The 16889-nt window shown below is 46.7% G+C and overlaps 1 protein-coding gene across 5 annotated transcripts in view; it reads right to left on the bottom strand.

The window, feature by feature from the left end:
- GPSM1 (G protein signaling modulator 1) overlaps window positions 1-16889 on the bottom strand; it is a 1136422-nt gene that overhangs the window by 729792 nt on the left and 389741 nt on the right. For all 5 annotated transcript variants that reach the window (XM_069609568.1, XM_069609567.1, XM_069609566.1 and 2 more), the window contains exon 5: window positions 12962-13085. In XM_069609568.1, coding sequence (XP_069465669.1) covers window positions 12962-13085 — 124 coding nt within the window. The remainder of the gene's footprint in view (window positions 1-12961; window positions 13086-16889) is intronic.

The raw sequence follows: 16889 nt of genomic DNA, 5'->3' as shown, positions 1-16889 counted from the left end.
CCCAATAGGCCTTATCAATTCTATCTCAAATGCTTTCTATGTCAAACGTTTCCTCTTCTAATATTACTCTAGATGCCGCTGGCATTGCCTCCTTCATCGGAAGAAACTCTTCTATTCTGTCCCATCGTATTGTTGGACTCGGCTCCATTAGCTGTCACTGAGATGTGGTTCAGGCCAGCTCTGTTACTGCTTTTGACACCCTTCTCCATGAGGGCTACAAGATCCTGTCCAATACCAGGCCCTCCAGACCTGATGGTGGAGTGGCTCTGATCTTCCGTGAGTGGATTCCTGTCTCCATCATCCCCACTCAAACCTACTCATCCTTTGAAAGCCTAGTCTGCAGGCTGTCTCGCCTACCCCCTCTCTTACTCTTGCTACCATCTACAGCCCTCTCCCCCCCAGACCGACCACCCTCTTCATCTCAGAATGGGCTGACCTGTCCTCCTCTCTTCTTGCCTCCTCCCCCAAACGTACCTTCCATGGGGACTTTAACATCTAGCTTGACTCTCCGGATGTGGCTACTGTTCTCTTTTGTGAGCTCTGTGACACTCTTTCCCTCACTATCTTTCCCTCTGGCCCAACCCATTCTGCAGGGCACAACTTGGATGCTCTCATCTCAACGGATATCCTTCCATCCAACCCTCTTACTACCCCTCTCTCCTGGTCTGACCACTCTCTTCTCTCCTGCCACCTTAACCTCCCCGTTCCCTGATGATGCCTCCGCCTGCACTGCCAGTCTACTTCTCTGTCATTTGACCGATGAAGCATGTCAGTCACTGCATTTGCCTCTTCCTTCATCCCTCCTGCTCCCCAGTCATTAACTCTCCCTCTGACTCTATTCTAACTAACCTCCATGTCTCTATCGCCAACACCCTGGACATCCTTGCCCCTGTCATGAGGATCCGCATGAAGCCTGCCTCCAAATGCAACTCTTGATATGACCCTGACTTGGCAGCTCTGAAACGCAAGTGCAAAGCTGCATAGTGGAAGTGGCCGGCATCTAGCTCATCCTCTGACAAACTGGCCTGCCGCCTACTCCAAAGGCAATATCGTCTCGCCATCTGCTCCAAGAAGAGGGCTCATGTCCAAGCCTGCATCTCTAGAACTACTAATAACATGGCTGAACTCTTTAAAATCTGCAAGGAACTCGCCAATCCTAATGTAGTCTCCTCTTCTTCTCCTCCTTCCAAGGCCCTCAGCCCTTCACTGGCCGCTAAATTCTCCTCCAAAACTCAGGACATCTTGTCTTCTCTGACATCTGCTTCCCTCCCCGCCCCCCCCACATCCCCCTTCTATTGCATCCCTGGGCCCCCTTTGCCCCCCCACCACACTCTCCTCCTCTCCCATTGCACCAGACGAGATCTCTAGAGTTGTCCGCTCTATGAAAGTCTCCTCTAAACAGGTGCCCCCCTGCTCCTCCAGAACCATCAAGGACAACATCACCTCTCTCACCCCAGCCTTGGCTGACCTTTGCAACCACTCATTTGCCACTGGCTTCTTCCCACAACCCCTTAAGCACTCTCTTGTGCACCCTCTGTGCACTCTTTGCTGACCCTTCCTGCCCAGCTATCGCCCTATCTCTATCACCCCTTTTTTGAGCAAACACATGGAGAAGCTAGCCATCCCCCAACTAACCCCCACACCGAAGTGGCTGGCTGCCCCCATGATCACCAGTTCAGTTTCAGAGCATCCAGAGGCACGGAAACTGCTCTCCTGAACACCTGTGAGGACCTACTCTCTAATATGGACTCTAATACTCCCTCTGGTCTGATCTCCTTGATCTATCTTCGGACTTCGACACAGTCAACTACTCCATTCTCATAAACTGGCTCCATGATACCCTTGGCAACACGGGCAGGCCGCTGATGTGGCTTACCTAATTCCTTTCAAAAAGACCATCCCAAGTGCAAATGGGTCCTTTTCTCTCATCCCTTCACTCTCTACCTGTGGCATCCCTCAGGGCTCTAATCCTATCGCCATGGCTCTTCAACATCTACCTGGCCCCTCTGGCCTAGCTGATGTCTACCTTCTCCCCTCCTTTCCAGTGTTATGCAGATAACACACAGCTCTCTTTCAAGCTGCCACCCTTTAACCCCTCTGCCTCCTCCCTCATACCTGACTGCCTGACTGCTATTCAGGCATGGTGCTCTGCCAATGATCTCTGCCTTAATGCCAGTAAGATAGAGATCCTTCTCTTGGGAGATCCCCAGTCTTGTCTTGTGGCACCTGGAAACACTTGTGTATAGGCACCATAGAAATCTCCAATCAATAAATAAAAGAACAACCTTTTTCTAACGTTTTCAAACAATTCTTTCCTGCTGCTAGACTTCAGGAGAACTTCCCTAGCAGTGGCCTTTAGTCAGCCAGCAATTCTGGCTGCTGGCATGCTGGAAAAGCTACCTAGGCCTACAGGCGCTTATATAATATATCACGTCTGCGTCTGCTCCTGGGAAGCTTTTCAGGAGGGCTAAAGTGTTAACTGAGCTCTGCCTGGAGGGAGCTCCAGAGCTCACATCTAGTCCGAAGCCATGACCGGCCTCATGCCTTTTCCCAGTTCTTCACTTCAGCTCCGATCAATCATCATGCAGAATGGATGCCCGATTGGCTAACTTCCCGACACTGCACGCCCACTCAAATAAACCCACCTATGATTGGCTACCTTACAATCTCGACACTCACTGTCAAGCCTACACATCTAGGATTGGCAAACGTCCAGTCCCTGCACACACTGCCAGCAGGGCCAACCCAGCCATTCCAGGGTTCATGAACGACCAAACGTGTTCTGTTCAGAGGAATTATGATAACAGCTACTATGGGAGCGCCAAGAGGCAGCAGGTTTATGCTGTGGGATAAATTACGTTATTGAGTTAATAGGGAAGTTGAGTTTATGATAATATTGATTTAATGCTGTGCGGACAATATATACCTGAAATAAGCAGAGTATGTGATTCATACCACAGAAATGACTTAATAAGGCTCTATGTGCCACGTGACAGGTTTATGAAATGAAACCTCTGATCCAGTATGTAGGAGGGGAGTGTGAAAGCAGCATGGAGGCCAGGTGATAGGAGGCAGGAGGGGCTGTGGCAAAAGAGACAAGAATGGGAACTCCGATCGCCGGCCCTACACTTGTTTACATGCTCACGGGCTCACTTTGTACACAGCGTGAGCTCACGTGTGCCTAAGATCTGTGCAGAATATTCCCTGCTCCTGCTGCCAGGCATTTTACACATGCAGAGAGAATGCCATATCACGGAGAGAACATTGCACGCGCCAGAATGAGGTCAGGAGAGTCGGGCACTTTGCTGTAGAACATAAAACACGGAGGAGTATGAAATCCACAGGCAAAATACTGAGGCTGTAGCCATCATCAGCTCCATTAAAAAACCAACCATGTGCATTTTTAGCAATCCATGGCTTAATCAGGCAAAAAACAACCCCACAACATTTCTGCATTTACAAGGTGACCAGGGGCCTCATTTAGAGTTTGGCAGTGTGCTAAATAAGTGCTGGTAAAGTCTTGGTAATAGAATTACTGCCACATTATCGCCATTTTACCACACCACCGCTTTCCGGTTGGTTTTGTTGAAGTGGAGAGGATATTACCAGGGAAACGTCCAAAAAGGCTGTATCCATTCGTACGAATGGGAAAATACTGAATATGAGGAGTGTGGGTTGTAGGGATGTTCCCCGCTCCCAATGTTCAGTATTTTCTGATAGGGGTTGCAGGGGTGTTCCCCTATGCAAAAAAAAAAAGTTACAAGAAAAAAGTACAACAAAAAAAGTAAATGACCCTGCTCCGCTGGTTCCCAAGCACGTAAGTGAAGGGAACCGTCGTAGCAGAGGGGTGTTGGAGACGGTGGCACACAAGGAGGAGTGCCGCCCACAGTTAAGTAGGGGTGTGGAGGCAAGGGCAAAGTCTGAAATGTTCAGGGGAGAGAAGACTGAAAGTTATTTTCAGAAAAATTACTTTCGGTCTTTTCTCCCTCGAACGTTTCAGCTACGGTCTTCCTACCCAGATCCATTTCCAGCATACAGCTGGAGATCTTTCCTCCAGCAACATGCAGGCAGTAATTCCTCCATCATAAAATGGCCCACGATAATTCCTCAAATCCCCCCTGGGGGCTTGTGGACTCCAGGAATGGGGATTAACGCTGCCGTTCTGCCACTGGCTAACATCGATTACGAATGATGGAAATGGTAAACAAGTTTGGAGGTATTTGGAGGTATTTTCCCTCAGAAAAACCGGCAAGCTTATAATGAGGCCCCATATGGCAACTGTCATAATTGGGGATTCTTTAAGCGTTTGGAGGTAACTGAATGAGATAAAGGAACTACTCTCAGTTGTTTAGGATCGTGTTCATATGGTCCCCATTACGAGGTGAAGTACAAAAAAGGAAGTAAAATGGCCATAATTCTGCTGCTTTCACTTTATCCGAGCAGCAAATGACAGGTTTGGAGGTAGAGCCGAGGCAAAACCAGCATATAGATAGAGGCATCTCCTCCACTTTAGAGGCATCTCCTCCACTTCACTGGCAAAAAGTTGCGGAGTTACCGTGAGCGGAATTTCCGCCACAGTAAATACACCAAATCAACCACCGGGTCCAGTGGACTACGAAAATAGCGGTTAACACTACCAGTAGTCAGCCTTTCTGTTGACTTGGTGTTTTACCTGATGTCATGCTGTTTACCTTCCTTGTCATCTGTTCTGATGTTTTGTTTTGATTCAATTCTAGATCGTCGCAGTGGAGTTCCATGGTGCATCCAGAAAGAAAAGTACTGTCAGGAACCACAAGGGTGCTGTACAGCCACCCGCTCAGCCATGGTGCTCAGGAGTACAAGAAGACTGGGATGGCAGTTGGGGGGAGGGGGTAGGAGGGAGCTGGGTTTTGTGGGGTTACTGAGCCATGCGTATCTGAGAACGATCTATTGTGTATACCAGCAAAATGGTTTAAAAAAAAAATCAAGGGAAAAAGTCAAAACAATTCTACAAAAGTGTTTGGACGTTATAGAGGGGGACGATTAGGGAGCTCTAGAACTGGGGAGGAAAGGTCATCTATTCCTCCCTAGGGGGGCAATTTTCAGGACGGCAGCTCAGCATAGAAAAAGTGAAGCTGTATCGCCTGTTGCGGAGCACCTGCAAGTTAACTCCTGCCCAATAAAGCAGCTGCGGACCACGTCTTACCCACTGGAATCTGTGCCCCATACCTGCCTAACCTCCGGGTCCCCCCCCCAGACTCTGGGTTTTTAGCCATTTCTGCAGGTCTCCATGGAAGACCCTGGAGTCTCTGGGTTTTTGGGTCCCATCCGATTGGCTACCGGCAGCGGTCTTTTGCAGCCAATCGGATGGAGGATTGGACGGGACCTAGAAACGGCGCAAATGCAGTATTACCGCATTTATTTTGCGTAAACTTTTATTCTTTTTGGCGGGTTTGCCTTATGTTTTAGTTGCCCTAAATTGAAGGGCGACCAAACTGGCCAAAAAGAATGAAAGCTGAAGCAACAAAAAAAACCAAAAAAAAAACGAGGAATACTGATTTCAATCCTCTGTCATTGATGACAATGGATTGAAAGCAGTATTCCTATTTTTTCAGCTTCATTCTTTTTAGCCAGTTTGCCAGGGCTCAATTTGAGGGTACCCGCGGGTGGACGGAGTCCACCCACTTTTTTTCAGAGGGTGGCCTCGGTCCCCCCACCTAAAATGATAAACATTGAAGGTCCTCTTTGAATTCATGCACACATGCTAACGTTTTCAAAAACATTATTTGAAGAAAATCTCCTCTCTTGGTTTTGTGTGTGCATTGCTTTTATGGAAGGCGAATGCCATTCGTCCTATGCAATTTGGGTGGTTATGCATGTCCTTGGACATTCTCATTGATTGCATTCCAATGTAAAGTGCAAACTGCAAATGTGTTTACCTTTTTGACAGGTGGGCGGGGTGTATGGGCGGAGTCTTTTGTGACTGTGGGCGGGGCATACATCTCAGGGTTTTTGATTTTCAAATGTAGGCTGGTATGATGTGTCCTGTGAATTATTTCTATGGGTCTGCGGCATGACCAGTGTATGTCTGAAACCAGAGAATGTGGTGTGGGTGGGTTGTCGCTACTAAGTGCTTACTGTTAATCACTAATTATGGGGCACCGTGAGGGGCATGAACCACGCACGCATTAACTCGAGCACGCAAGAAGGCAGGCCCCGGTCGCCTCACTCTTGTAGGGCACCTTGAGTGATATAAGACTATGTTTTGCAAGCATTCTGGACCATGCAGCCATTGCCCTGGCAAAGGGCGAGTCGTTAGTTCTACCCAACAACTTTTAATTATTGCTTAATGTTAAGGGTTTGAAGCATTCTTGTCTTACTTAATTAACATTTCGCCTTCCCTTTCTTTCACCGCTGATTGCTTCATAATTGGAAAGTGACTGGGGGCAAAGGAGGACCCATCAGCCTATGGCTGAGCTGGGCTGGCAACCCTTTTGATGTCTACACTGTATCTGTGCAGAGCGAGCTCCCTGTTACAATGCCTCGCGCCTTTGTGAGTTTTAATTCATCGCTCGTATCCAAGGTAACTGCGAGGAGCTCCCCGCAGGAAGCTCATTCTCCCCAGTAGGCTCGCGCAGGTTGTCGAAGCCCTGGAAAACAATGGACTGGGTTATTTGCAGCTCTGCCTCCGGGGGCTCCGAGTCTGAATGGGATTTCACTAGAGCACCAAGGAGTTGCCTTGCATCCGTTCCCGACTCAGTGCCACTCACATCTCAAATTCCACTTGGCAGGAACGGGGGTATGTGAGGGGGGAGAGCTTATGTCACGCTTTCAGTTATGTTACTATGCATTTTGTACTGCGCGAAGTCACCACTGTACTAGTTGCATACATGCAAACATTACCCGTTCCATTAGGGAGATACAAGTCAAGTCCTGGCTTTAACTTTGCATTCTGGGACTTGCAGTCCTGGATTTATAATGGGAAAATCTAGGACTAAAAGTCCTAGAAGGCGCAGCTAAAACCAGTACTGGACTACTGTCACCAGAATTGAATGGATAATGGTTATGATGAAATCTTGGTAGATCTTACTCAATGCCAGAAGAAATGGTTATTTAGAGGTGCCATGGTTGGAAAGAAATCATCCTAAAGAATTGGAAAACTGCTGTTACCTTACATAAGGATGATTGGATACATGACATGCATAATCTGGCTGATGTGGAAAGTTTTTTGTACAGAAAACAAGGCAAGAATATGCTATTTAAGAAGATATGGGGGAGATTTATTTCATTGTATGGAACCTGACAATTGCATAATATCAGATGTGGACCGTGTGACTGGGGGGGGGGGTCTTATTTATTTAATGCTTTGTAATTTTGTACATAGTTACTTTGTTATCTTGTTGTTTTTTTAATGTGATGTTCTAAAATTTAAATTGAAAATAAAATTTCAACAAAAAAAATGAAATAAATTGAATGGATAATGTTGGCATGTACGTAGTTAGATGGATGAGTGTTCATCCATTATGTAGTATCTTTTACGGAGTGGGATAAGAAATCAAGCCTGGCCCTTACCAGTCCAAAAACAATATTTAGGGGCGGGCCTAAAATGTGTCTGGCATGACCTTGATGAAACTAAGCAGCCTAACAGATACAGTCCCATTTTCCCACCTGCCAGGAAAGGGGGAAATCTATTGTTGGGATGCAAGTGCAGCGTTCCAAACGTGGCAGGAGGTTCAGACCGCGTAAATTCTATTAGCAAGCAGAGCTGGTAATTTAGTTTCAGCATTTCCACTGTTTGGGTTAGCATTTCGGCACACGTGCTATTTGTAGTGAGCTTTAACACACTTTAGAGAGCATCACATGGTGAAAGGAGGAGCAGCAACAATATTGCTGATTATATTTATAGTTTAGACCCAGAATATTTTACGGGTTTTGTAGCTAGCATTAGTGAATTAAGCGTGCTTTGTTTGCATCTAGGAGAACTCAGAATATGTTGCTTTGGTAGTTGTTGAAAGCGCGGCTGAAGTATCACGTAGTTCAAACAGTAAGTAGAATAGATGTTGGTTGTTTAGTAACACAAGGGGTATCAGCCACGTTAGCAAGAGTTCTGCCATTTTGAATTAGGCTCCGTTGGAGGTAGCAGCTTCTGTCAGAGTCTTAGGCCGCATCTTGGAGCTTCTGTTCTGAACACTTTCACCGTACTTAGGGTGCCTTCACTACGCTCATGGCAGATGTTAATATCTCTCAAACCAAAATATCCACCTGCCACCTCAGACCTTGCATCGTCTCAAATACCAGTGGCCCCTAAGGGGCTACCCCCACCCCTGAGGACCAGCTTTCTCACCAAAAGCGGTTTCCCTCACTGTCATGCATATAATAATGCAACTGTGGCGGCTGATATGTTTCAGCACCGGGGGCCATGCACAGCCCCCCTTGTTTCTATGCTAGGTGAAAGATGTACAGTGTGATTAAAAGATACACTTACATCTTTCACTGAGTGCAACATGCGGCGCATCCCTGCAGCAGCACAATCATCATGTGCATTGTGCATGCACGGTGGCCCAGGCTGGCCTTGGAGTGTGTGACATGGCTTATGCTTTTTTTGAGAGGTTTGGGGTGGGGCTCAGCTGGGCTCACTGGGGGACACCCCTACATTTTGTAAAACACTTCTGTGTAGAGAAGGCTAGAAAGTGCCCAATCTGCTGTATTAGACTGCCTATGCAAGCAGGGGAGACCAATTTGTTAGTGGGCAAGTCTGATCCAGAGTCCTCTTCCATAGAGGGGAAGACAAAGACTTCCAAGGAAGGGGCAAGCCCTTTCCCTCAAACATCCCAAAGGAACATTTGGGGTGATCAGTGGACTGGACAAGGCCTACTGCAAATAGAGACCAACGATGAACCGGAACCTGCTCACTGGAGGTGACAGACCTGGCAAGTACTCCCTGAAACCTTCCTATCTGGGAAGGGCAGAACAAGGAGCCTCCTTGCCTCTGAAGAGTCGGTATGGGGTCCTATAGCAAGCAGAGGTCAAGCACCAACTCTGGGCCCTGCTTGGCCACTTCAATCCATTTGAGCCATCTTACCGCAAGCCCAGACTCTGCCAGGGCTCCCCAGCCTGATGTCCCAGCTGAGGCTAATGAAAGAATGAGTGCAAGACTGCTCTTCACCAAGGGGTGTCAATGTCACCCATGTTCAGAATCACATCACCAGTGTCAGATATTTGGAATGAGAGATTTAGTTTTTGGAATACTCTACAGGAGGAATATAATGTAGGGGGTGTGGTCTTAGATTTCTACTACACAGTATTACATTGATTACTTGGCATTAGAATGATTTATCAAGTTGCTTCATTCTCTGGTGGCGCACTGAGCGCATGGCCCCGTGTTTTAAGGAATGAGAAAACCCCCTGCTGTGGGAAGATTCCAGCACAGACTGTCTTCCCATCGCAGTAGGCAAGTAGAGGCTACTTGTGCAATGCTTCTTACAGGTAGTAGTATTAGAACATTTGTTAAGAACAACAAAGTACCAGCAAAACTAGTTCTAGGCGCTGTACAAATGCATAAAATGACAAATTCATTAAACAAGTTGGGAACCTAAAAGGCAAATAATAGTCGTGTGAGTTCACTACACCAACCTTGGAGAACAGTTAAAAGCAGTAAAGCTCTCAACCAAAGGGGGCGAACACACGTCAACTATCAGAGCCAGGCCTGCCAGAAAGAAGGGGTCACAGAACAGGTGGAGGACATAGTATGATTAGGGCTTTTTTTTACCATTGCAACCCAGAAATGCAGAGGGGGAAAGAGTGTGGTGACAAGTTGGCCTTCTATGGTCGCTTCTCTCCCCATGCAGGGTCCAGTTAGGTTGAACACGGAGCAGCAGTTTTCTCTTTTAGTTGACCCTTATGATGGTAAATGCCAGGAAGGGAAGCACATCTGGCAACTGCTAGTTTCTGAAACTAAAATACGCAATCCCCTTCCAAGGGGGGCAACCAGAGAGAGAAGATACAACTCTGGAGTTTACCTTCAGTGGCATATCTTCCAGCGAGAAGCAACTGGCAATGCCCGTGCTAAAATGGATGCCTTGAAACATGAAAAACACCAAAGTCTTCTTGAAACTGGACTGTGTTCTATGCAGATTTATTTTATGAAAGCGCTTAAGAGCAAGCCCTGTCTGCAGTTCATATTAAACCTAATTGGCCCTCCTGAGGCCACTCATGTTGTGGTTTAAATGTCCCCGTCGACTGATGATCAGATTTTGGCTGTTGAATCTACTGCCTAGGACACTCTGTGGACTGCTCTTGCATTGGCCGCAGGATGGTCTGCCACTGGATGGGGATTGGTTTGCTACTGGGTATTTTTTTTTTTTTTATTTTATTTGCATTTGTTAAGCGCACTTGCAGCCCATGAGGCATCGAGGCGCTGTTACAGAGGAAACACAGATTAAGATTAGATTTTTTCTTTTTTGTCTTAGTTACGTATTTATAACGCGCTTAAACACTCGGAGGTTTCTAAGCGCGGACCCGGGGATCGAACCTGTTGTTGCTTTGTGTCGTCTTGCTTCCAAGACGCGCACGCTGCCTGTGCTATCCTCCCGGGACACCCCTACATTTTGTAGACCAAGCCAACCAGGGAAAAGGGGAAGATGGAATCCCCGGGAAAGGGAGCAAAAGGGGGAAAAGGAGACCGGGACGCATCCTTTAGAAGGAGCCGAAGCGGAAAGAAAACAAAAAAAAAAAAAAAAAAAAAAGAAAAGTAAAGTAACACATGGAATAAAAATAATAATAAAATAAAGAAACAAATAGATAAATGCACGTTAATAGTGATGGGGAAAGTGAAGTGAAAAGAAAAACGTAAATGTGAAATGTGAAATGTGAAATGGCCAAAGGGTAGAGAGGGACTGCTGAGGAAGGGACTGGGCGCCTGCGTCGGGTCCCCCAAGGACTTTTTGGCTTCCCCCTTTGTAGAATAGTCTGCACTGGCTCTTTTAATGTATGCCTTTGGCTGTTGAATCGTCTGCTGTGGGCTGTGGAGGAGCCTGGTTATAGCTGTGGTTGCCCTGCCATTAACCATGGAGTGTCCTGCTGATGGCAATAGGATGGTATGACATTGGCTGTAGGATGGTATGATATGATATGGCATTTGTAACGCGCCTATAGACAAGTGGTTTGCCGGTGGCTGTAGAATCGTCTGCTATGGGCTGTGGAAGAGCCTGGGTTTAGCTGTGGTTGCCCTGCCGTTAACCATAGAGTGTCCTGCTGATGGTAATAGGATGGTATGACTTTGGCTGTAGGATGGTATGACTTTGGCTGCAAGAAGGTCTGCTTGGGCTATGTAAATGTATTTCTGGATTTGGCTACAATATTGTTTGTTTGGTGTTGACTGTGGAATGATCGGACTCCAGCTATGCAATTCTCTACCTCTTCCTGTGGCATGGTCTGACATTCGCGCAGTGGCCTGCGTTGGTGGTGGAATCGTCTGCCATTGGCTACTGAATTATCTGCCTCTGACTGTGGAATTGCCTATCAATGGAAGAGTTTGTGTTTGGCTGTAGGATGGCATGCCTTTGGCTACATAAATGTCTCCCTGGCTCTGGCTGGAGTGGTTTTATATTGACTCCTGAATGGTCTGCCTTTGGCTGTAGGAGTGTATTCCTTTGAATATCAAATACTGTGCCATTGGCCGTGGGATGGTACTCCTTTGGCTATGGAAATGGCTGTTATGGAAATGTCTGACATTGGCTATGCAATGGTAGCCCTTGGGACGTGGAATGGCTTGACTCTGGGCCTGGAATTGGATGTGTACAGCAGTGGGGGGTCTCCTTGAAAGCATGGATTGGCGTGCCTTTGACGGTGGGATGGAATACCCTCTAAGATGTGGAAGGACCTGTCTGTAGTTGTGGAGTGATCTGTTCTCAGCTGTGCGTTGACATGTTCATCAGTATGAAATGACCAGTCCTTTTCTGACAAATGATTTACTCTTGGCTGAGAATTTCCTTCTCCTGCCTTTCCTTGGAATGGACCTCTTGCTGGCTATGGAATGGCCTCCAAACTCCGGCACTGTCCTGCCCTCCGTGGTGGAGAGAGTTTACAATGGAATGATAGCTTGCCCCAGGCTTTGTGATAACTTGCAACTAGCTGTGGAAAGGGCTTCCCACGCCAACAGTCGGGGTGGTCCTGAATGCAGAATCACCTGTCCTCGGCAGTGGAATGATATGGAATCTGCTATGAATTGGTAGCTGCAGGACTGTTGGAACTAAACTGCAAACAAGTCTGCTCGCATTAATAGAATGACTCGCTCTCTCCTGTGAAATTACTCGCTCTCTCCTGTGAAAGGACTCGCTCCCTCCTGTGAAATGACCTTCTCTCACCTGTGAAATGAATGGATTTCATCTTTGGAGTTCCTGGTCTTAGCAGTGTAAAGTGCTCTTCAGTTCAGGGCAACCTATTTAGAAAGGGAATTCTATGACTTTGGAAGGCAAAAGCCTGCACTGTGCTTCTTCTGGGATCAGCAGTGCAAAAGCCTGTCCTCAACTGTGGATTGACTTATGCACAGAATGCATGCTTGATCCAGTGTCATGCACCACGGCAAGAACAAGGGCCCACAGGCACGGGCGCCTTCTTCTGATTTTCAAAACAGGGACACAAATCATTTGAGAAATAATGTTGGCCGCTCAACGGTATAAGAATGTGTACGGGTGCAAAGAGTGGTCCCTGCACCTGTTGCTACAGAAGTAAGGGGTTATTGCCCACTTGGGCCCATGTACTCGGTGCCGCTGGGCACAAGATGTGCTGTTGGGTAGGGTTCATGAAGGGGAGGGATAATGTGAAGACACTCGTCCCACCACCACTCGGCCGCCACTGTGGAGACACTCGTACCACCACCACTCGCCCGCCACTACAGCGCGGTTTCTCAGCATGTGCAAGACATTTAATAGCATGCAAGTACTCCAAATTCACAGCTCTGCCTCATCTGTCCTTTATTTACCTCTTTATGAAATGAAATGGCCTCGCTGAAGTTGCCAAGGAGGTAGTGCGTGTTCCCAAGGTTACCATACGCGCGACCTTGCGCTGCTCTGTCGCCCAGTTCCTTCACAAGAGACAAATTCTTCCTACAAGTTGGAAAAAGACATAAGTGAAAATATTTGCGGCCTGAACCACTCCAAGTCATTATCAAGACAAATGCGGTCGAAATATTTTACCTCTTGGAGGATGATAAACACTGTAACCTCTCCTGTGCAAGAGGGCAGGGTATTATATATTTAACACAGATTTCAATTTGCAATCTCAGCCAACATTATGATCCAATAGCTTAGCCCACTTTGGTCACCTTGACTTAAGTCAGTGCTATCCATGAAATGTAGTCCAGGTTGATTCTAGACAAAGCCATGTCAGGCGATGGACTAGGGTGCCCAGGCAACCAGGGGGTGCTAAATGGGCCTTATCACGGAGTCACATTGTCAAGGCCAGGAAGATGGGACCAAGGGACCGTCTGCTAGGTGATGGTGACCCAGAAGCACTATATGGTGGCTCCCACAGGGCCTCTTGCCTCTTCAAGAGTGCACATGTGCTAGAAAACCTCGATCGAGGCGCACAGACCTCTGCAACGAAGATCTAATAGATGCATGATTGTGGCCTGTGAAATGCTACTCACCCCAAACAAGTACTGGAAATGTACAACATTTTGCGTGTGGTGGGGAGGGTAGCAGTTGGCAGGGGCAGGGCATGGGGTATATTGACAGTGGCGTGGGTGGGACTAAGGGGCAAAGCTAGTTGTCGAATAACGTGGGTGCAGTGAACATCAGATGCTGGCTGCTTTGCATAAAAACAAAGTGCATTTCTGGAACATAAGAATGACCACCAATTTATCAAAAAGGTCTATGATATTCATTCAAACGTGCATTCCTTCCGAACATGCAATGCACACTTTGTATATTGCTCATTTCATTTGTCAGAATACTCACCATGACAGTAAAATGGGTGCAAAGCACGAGCCCAATCTACAGCTTGGGACCGTTGCACTGTTTGAGTTTGAGCTGTCCAGGTAACTAAAGGACAATTTGCAGATGCACCTTGTAAAGGCTTTGCATATCACTGTTAACTGCACACATTGGGACTTCAAAAGCACAGCATTCACGAGACTCAGGACAGTCGGTGGGCAGAGAGCTTCCTTAACTTTGGGGGGTTTAGGCCTTTGATCTCCATGGAACGGGGCTCCAGCAAGAAATGTTTTGCCTCAGCGCAGCTCCGTCTTGTCCGGGCCTAAACCTGATGTAATTACAGTGGCAGCTCAAGGTGTGAATAGCCAGTTTTCTAGAGAGTAAGGTGAAAAAGGGGAACACAAGGGAACCATTTTGGAATCAGGCAGCTGCCATGACAGAGTTGCCGGATTCCAAGATGCCAGCGTAGATCTTTATGCACTTGGCCTGCAGACGGCGGTCCTTGTCAGTGGCAGTTGTCATCAACAATCACCAAGCCCAAACCTTAGGTCTCGTAGTTGCACCAGACTAACCATTTAACATCAGTAATCAGCCACTGGCCCAGCTGTAAAAGGGACCCAACGCTGGCACTGGTGCAGACATTTTGAGTGGGGTGGAGAGAATGTGAGAGTAGTGAGAGAAGCAAGGAAGAGGAAGAAACAAAAGGAAGGAAAGAATAGTAGGAAGGCAAGAACTGGAAGGAAGAAAGAGGGCGAGGTTGCTGTGGGAGTAAGGAGATATCAGAAAGAGAAAGAAGGGAGAAAATACAGAGAGGGCGTGGAGGTAAACAAACAGAGAAAGGACATCTCAAGAAGAGACGAAGGTACAAGGAGGAAAGAAAGGGACCTTCTAGAGAGGAGTGGAGTGGATGAGAGAAAGCCAGAGTTAAGAGGAGGCAGGAGAGACCCAGTGTGGAACAGCAGCGGCACAGCCAGTGAATGAGCAGGGAAGGCAGTCACCTCCCCTGGGTGCTTCCTCATGTCCCTGGCGCAACCACCCTGCCTCCCCTAGGATGTCCCATGCGCTTTACTTTCACATTTAAAAAGCACGCATAGGATTGTGCACAGGACGAGCTGGCAAACAGGTTTCTAGGAGGACCTATACATCCATTTTTACTCTCAAGAGCCAAATACATCAAAATTTGGAAAAGCTAACTTATCCCATAATCCTAATTGACAAACCCCTCGTCCTAAAAAACGGTGTTGCCACATCCATCTAAAGGTGATGGATGAAAAAGAGAGATTGACAGCTAATTCTGCACGGTTGGCGATTAATTCGTTTATGATCGGCAGATAACAGTATCTCCATGTGCATAGACATGTTTTTCTTGGTTGGGAAATAGCACATGCATGCGCGGAAAACGCGCCTGTACTGCAAGGGAATGGTCTGCTCGTACACTGCAAACCAGTGCTCTAGAAGTGCAAGGAACCGGTATGCACACACACTGAAAACGAGTGTGTCTGCATTGCGTGCAGGAACGTGCTCCCGAATCAAAGCTGCGTGACAACGTCACCAGATAGGACTGACGTCCTCACGCACACTCTAACCATAAAACAGACACAACATTGCACCCCGCCCCCATTTCCAGCCACATGGCAGAAATCATGGGCTTCGGAACGAAGGTCATCAGACAGCAAGAAACAAGGGAATGTTGTCTGTGAAACTGCCCAGACTAAGAAACTAGCATGGGTTTTACAACTATACCAAACAATATAAGAGCTATCCGTTTTTCAACAGATGCAAAGTTTGCATTTTGTAACAAAGGCAATGATTCTCTGTCTCTTGGCTCTATTTTCCCAGACACTTTTGAAAGAAAAGTGATATGAGGCAGTACCTATGAGATACAAAAAAGTCTACCTACCTTTTAAACCAGTAGAAATGATTGAACTTTGAATATAAATATACTGATCTATTATATATTTTGTAGAGAGACGATCAGCAAGTTAACTTCAGGGATTTCTAAGAATCATTCACGTGTAAGGTGCATATGGTTGTACGATAGATCCTTTAGAACATTTCTGGGTGTATATACAAGGTGGAATACATAATGATTCTGTTTTATTCTTTCTTTTTTGATTTATAGTGGCTCCTGTGGAAGAGCCAGGAATGAGACATGGACACAGATAGCTCATGGTATTGGCTAAAGACCTTTATTAAACAAAAAAGGGGTTGGGAAATACCTGACTGTCCCTAATCTAAAAGGTATTTCCCTACCTCAACCAAAACTAAGGGTCTGTCCTGTGTCGGGAGGTCAAAAGCAAAAATGTCCTATGTCCTTAATCTTATCTTAGCCCTCACATTCTAAAGTGAACTCTAAGGTGATAAGGGTATTGTTTCTGGTTTAAAAAGTGCACCAATGTTAAAGTCTAAATGAACAGGGTAAATCCAACACAAGTTCAAAATGAATGAAGATCACAGTTTCTGGGAATGGTTCCCTTCCCCAGGTTTCTTTCCACCGCAAACAAAAGTTCCAAAGAATAACTACGTTTTTGGAAGCCCAAAGGATGTCTTTCTCCTCTTGGTATTGTAATCCACTTCAGGGGAAATGTCTCCCTTCACCAAGTCTTTTCCACAAACACCAGGGCCCTTAGAATTCTCTTTCCATGTGACACAATTTTGGGTGCTGGTCCCAGACTTGCAAGACACTCACGTAGCTTCTTTATGCAATTTGGGTGTGAATCCCAGAATTGCCAGACGGTACAGCGTCCTTTCATCGACAGTCGTCTTTTTGAGGGTTTTTTTAACGAAAAATTTTCAATGAAAATCTCATTGAAAAATATAGGGCGGGGGGGTGGAAAAGTATATGTAAGGGGTAGGAGGGTCAGCAATAGAGAAAAAACAATAGGAGATGGGAGGGGGTTAGGCGGGGGAACCCCCAAAAATAAAAAAGTTCAATTTCAACGAGTTATTTTCATTGAAAAATATTCCTTAAAAACC

Source organism: Ambystoma mexicanum, chromosome 8 (genome assembly GCF_040938575.1).
Source record: "Ambystoma mexicanum isolate Mex_15411 chromosome 8, UKY_AmexF1_1, whole genome shotgun sequence".
Taxonomy (NCBI): Eukaryota; Metazoa; Chordata; class Amphibia; order Caudata; family Ambystomatidae; genus Ambystoma; species Ambystoma mexicanum.
The sequence above is the reverse complement of the archived record's forward strand: the minus strand, read 5'-3'. Positions and strand labels throughout refer to the sequence as shown.